A 4,145-nucleotide genomic window follows, 5' to 3' on the forward strand; every position below is an offset into this window, starting at 1 on the left:
CTAATGATGAACTACCACAAACCAGCCTTGTGGCCAACTCATGCTACATGCAGGAGTCTGAAATTTTTCAAGGATGTAATTTGAAGAGGCCTCAAGTTGGATGTATCCCGAAGAGAATGGCTCAAGGAAAAAATTATCAGTTTATAAAAGGATGAAATCATATCCCTACATTATGCCCGATTTAAAAAATTAACCCCAGGTGGTTCAAGAATTCAAACGTTATGATGGAAACTTCAAAAGTATAGTGAATGTCTTTAGACCTCAGGGCGGGAAAGGATTTCTTAAGCAAGACACAGAATGTACTTACCCTAAAGACTGATAAATCTGACTATACTAAAATTAAGAATTGTATTCATCAAAAGAAACCTTAAAGAAGGCGAAAAGACAATTTAAACTAAAAAGATATTCACAGTATACACCATTGAAAAAGAATTAGTAAGAGATTAAGGGAGAATATATGAGAGAACTTTCATACACTACCTTATATCCTCAAGACTTTTTTTTTTACAATATGCATGTATTATTATGTTGACTTTTTAAATTAAATTGAATAAAAATATCCACAAGTTAGATTCAATATCTCCTCTCAGACAACTGCTGAGGCCTAGATGATGCAGATGAGGGAATTCAGTACATTAGTACCATCCCCCTTATGTAAATAATCGACACTTTCCGTGAAAAATATTTAAAAAACAAACACTTCGTAACTAATTGTAAGAACAAAGTCGTTTGTACAGCAGACGCTGTCTATTCTAAAACAACTACCAAACTTGTAGAAATGCACTAGGAGAAGTATAAGAACACGCACGGGTGACACACCGATTTCAGGACATGATTTCCTGCGGCGAGGGAAGGAAAGGTCTTCACCGACATCTGTTTGAAAGGTGAGAGAGCGGGGCAAATGTGGGAAATATTAACATCTTGTTAAATGGGGGGTAGGGGGGTACATGAGTGTTTGTTATACAACTTTTTTAAATGTGTGAAATCTTTCACAATTTAAACTTTTAACTAAAATTAAGAACATTGGGAAGAAATGTGCATCAACACTCGTCGTCTCTTAATTTTGGAAATAAACGAGATTTGTCTCCACTTGCTACGTTTCTAGAATGCCCACGTCTGACGTCTGTATTTTAAACACGACGCACTTGTTTGAATGATTCTGAAGCGGTAACGAACCAGAGGCAGGAGATGAAAGAGAAGATGCACATTCCACGAGCCCGCCCTCGGCCTTACCCTCCTCGGGCGCAACCTTTGAACCTGGACCAGGCCTGGATGGGACCCCGCTCCAGCCAACCACACCGTCCATCAACCCCGGCGCCTCGGGGCCGGGCGTTACCTGACCGGGCGGCGTCTCCGAGAGCCGCCGGGGTTCCGGGCGGAGGAGAAAGCGGGGCGACGCCACGGGTGGCGGTACGAAGAGCCCCCGGAGCCCTCGCCCACAGGGCCGCCCGGGAGCAGGGCGCAGGTGCACCGGAGGGGGCGGAGCCGGCCGCAAGCCGTAAAGGGCCCAACTTCGCGCCTCCACAAATCCCGCGAGAGCTGCTTGCCCCTTACCCGCTGGCTGCCGGTTCGAGCATGGTCGACGACGCGGGCGCCGTCGAGGCCCGGGGGGACGGGCTGCTGGGGTTCCCATTTACGCCGCCACGGATTCGCTCCCGGCCGTGGTGGTTTCCTGTGCAGGAGCTGAGGAACCCGCTGGTGTTTTCTTTGGAGGCGTGGCTGGCAGACTCGATCTTCGGTGCGCGACCCGGGGCGTGGTGGTGGCCCCACAGTCGGGAGAGGCCGCCGAGCCGCGCTCCGCAGCCCTTTCCGGACGCGCGGGCCGCGTGTGATGCGCTGTGCCTGGCTTCCTGCCCTGCCCGTCCCGTCCCCTTCGGGCCAGCTCCTCCTGCCCTTCGCCGTGCCCCGCTCAGTCTCTCCTTTCGCGTTCAGGCCCGGACCGAGCCGTGGTTCCGGAAATGGAGTGGATGAGCCAGGCCCTGCTGACGGTGGACGCAGTTCACGCCGGGAAGTTGGTGGAAATCACCGTCTTCGGGCGGCCAGCTGTCCAGCGCCGGGTGAAGAGCGTGCTCCTGAGCCTGGCGTCGAGTCACCGGGAGCAGCGCGCCCGAGGTGAGGGGCATGGAAAACGTGCGTGGGGAGGGAGCCACGGGGGAGCCACCTGGCCATGCCTGGTCTGCTCGCAGCCTCCGTCTTGCCAAAACTCCCAGTATGCTACACGTGGTCCCTGGGCATCCCTTGTGAGTGGAGTCCAAGCAGGACCCTGGGAAGGTAGGCTGAGATGGGATGCATTCAGGCCCCTCACTGCCCGTGCCAGCCTCCGCTTGGTCGCGCCGCTGTTTCCAGGTCCTAGGTTCAGAGCTTCCACCCCGAAAAATGATGCTGCCAGCACACATCCACCCCCGTGAAGGAGTAGTTTGAAGCAGTGAGCATTTTTCCTTCTCCAGCTGAGAAGATGGAACAACTCGAGGAGTTCTTGAAGGCCCAGGCACCAGGTCCCCAGGTCCCCCAGAGTCCTGTTGCATAAGTGCTCTCCGGGGCACGAGAACAGTCCTCCTTCTGCTACTAAAGTTCAGGAGAAGCAAATATCCTTAAATCTGTGCATTTATTTTTTTCCTGTATCTTGATGGACAGTGGTTTGATTCTTTTGCTGCAAACGTGAGTTTGTAGTGCCATTCTAGTAAATAAATGAATTTCCTTTTTCCAATGGCATAAAGATCTTGGCTCACTCAAAATTAAGCAAATTTATAAAAGATTGACTCTGTTCATTCATATCTTGATGTGAGAGGCTGATAGGTGGAGGGTTTATTTTTGTTTTTTTCTTAGTTTCTATCGTTTTGAAACTACTAACCCTTTTATGATTTTATGGTCAGAGTCAGGCCCTCATGCACAGGGGGCAGAAATGCAGGGTCAGTCTGCTTTGGGTTTCTTTTGCATCATTTGTTCTCAAACTTTAATGTGTGTAAGGATCACCTCGAGAGCTTGCTAAAACACAGTTTCTTAGCCCCTTTTCCACTGATTCTGATTCAGTACGTTGAGCCCATGAATATGCATTTCTAACAAGCTGTTAGGTAATGCCAGCGCTTCTTCTCTCAGCCTCTCATTTTTAAGCAGGTGTTTGGTTCCTGAGTAGCAACCAGTGGGCCCGTGTGTTTCCTTGGAGTGGAGTCTCTGACCATGCACGTGGGTGGGCATTCCAACATGCAAGCTGAGGCGATCAGCATTCATTCTGCTGGTGCTGTGATTTACCAGAAGGAGCCATGGTAATGGGCAGCTTGTGCATTGGCAGGTGGCCTTCCAGCCGGCTGTCTCCTCTGTCCCCCTCCCCAAGCAGGTGTCCTGCATGGGCTGGGTTGTTTTTCCATTACCCTTTACAATGCTATGACCAATCTGTGCAAAACAGTTCCAATCCCATGGTGCTTCCACTTTCAGGAAGCAGAATTCTTGGAGGAATGATTGCCAAGAGCTCTGTGGCGTTAGACACAAAGTTGGAGTTGATTTAACTCATACAGTTTCTTCACCCCTTAGCAGTAATGGATTCTAGCCGTTTGCAAGGATTTTAAACACACAGATACACAAATCTTTGATTACAAGGGATATTGAACGTTATTCTACTTCACATTTCTGTTAAACGCTTTTATACCTTTTTCTTTATTCATTTCTGTCATTACTTCTTTCAACTCTGAAGATAAGGATTTTTATTATCTGTAAAAGCTTTTGTAACAAATAATGGTCCGTTACACCCAATACTGTCTACCCCTTTGCTTCTCAAATTTTTTGCATACAAAAAATTTTTATTGTATGTAGTTAAACCAATTTCTGTTTTCTGTGTGATTTTTTTCCCCTCATCTTCCGTTTTACATTTAAGCTTAGAGTGCCTACTTTTTCTCCTTTTGTAGAAATTTGATGAATATTACTACAGGTTTTTCCTGGTGGGATTTTTACAAAATCATGAAATATTTTTGACTGTTCAACATTTGGAGGAAGAGGATTATGCTTAATACTTGTCCAGTTTTCCAAAAATTATTCAAAACTAAGTTAGTAAATGATCCTGTTCTCTATCCTTTATACACGTTAACATATTGAAGTCTTAACCCCCAGTACCTCAGAATGTGACTGTATTTGGAAATAGGGTCTTTAAAGAG

General features: G+C 47.3%; 1 protein-coding gene across 1 annotated transcript; it reads left to right on the top strand.

The window, feature by feature from the left end:
* Window positions 1-1,542: 1,542 nt before the first annotated feature.
* OOEP (oocyte expressed protein) lies at window positions 1,543-2,730 on the top strand. The gene is made up of 3 exons (XM_067702782.1): window positions 1,543-1,738; window positions 1,933-2,112; window positions 2,448-2,730. The coding sequence occupies exons 1-3, from the start codon at window positions 1,576-1,578 to the stop codon at window positions 2,525-2,527; spliced, it is 423 nt and encodes a 140-aa protein (XP_067558883.1). The 5' UTR covers window positions 1,543-1,575; the 3' UTR covers window positions 2,528-2,730.
* The last annotated feature ends 1,415 nt before the right edge of the window (window positions 2,731-4,145 follow it).

This window comes from Pseudorca crassidens, chromosome 13, assembly GCF_039906515.1.
Source record: "Pseudorca crassidens isolate mPseCra1 chromosome 13, mPseCra1.hap1, whole genome shotgun sequence".
Lineage (NCBI taxonomy): Eukaryota > Metazoa > Chordata > Mammalia > Artiodactyla > Delphinidae > Pseudorca > Pseudorca crassidens.

Excerpts from the sequence above, each read along its gene's own strand:
- OOEP (XM_067702782.1), top strand. The coding sequence starts at position 1,576 with ATGGTCGACGACGCGGGCGCCGTCGAGGCCCGGGGGGACGGGCTGCTG. Across the intron at positions 1,739-1,932 it reads GCTGGCAGACTCGATCTTCG|GCCCGGACCGAGCCGTGGTT; the intron begins GTGCGCGACCCG and ends TTTCGCGTTCAG. Across the intron at positions 2,113-2,447 it reads CCGGGAGCAGCGCGCCCGAG|CTGAGAAGATGGAACAACTC; the intron begins GTGAGGGGCATG and ends TTCCTTCTCCAG.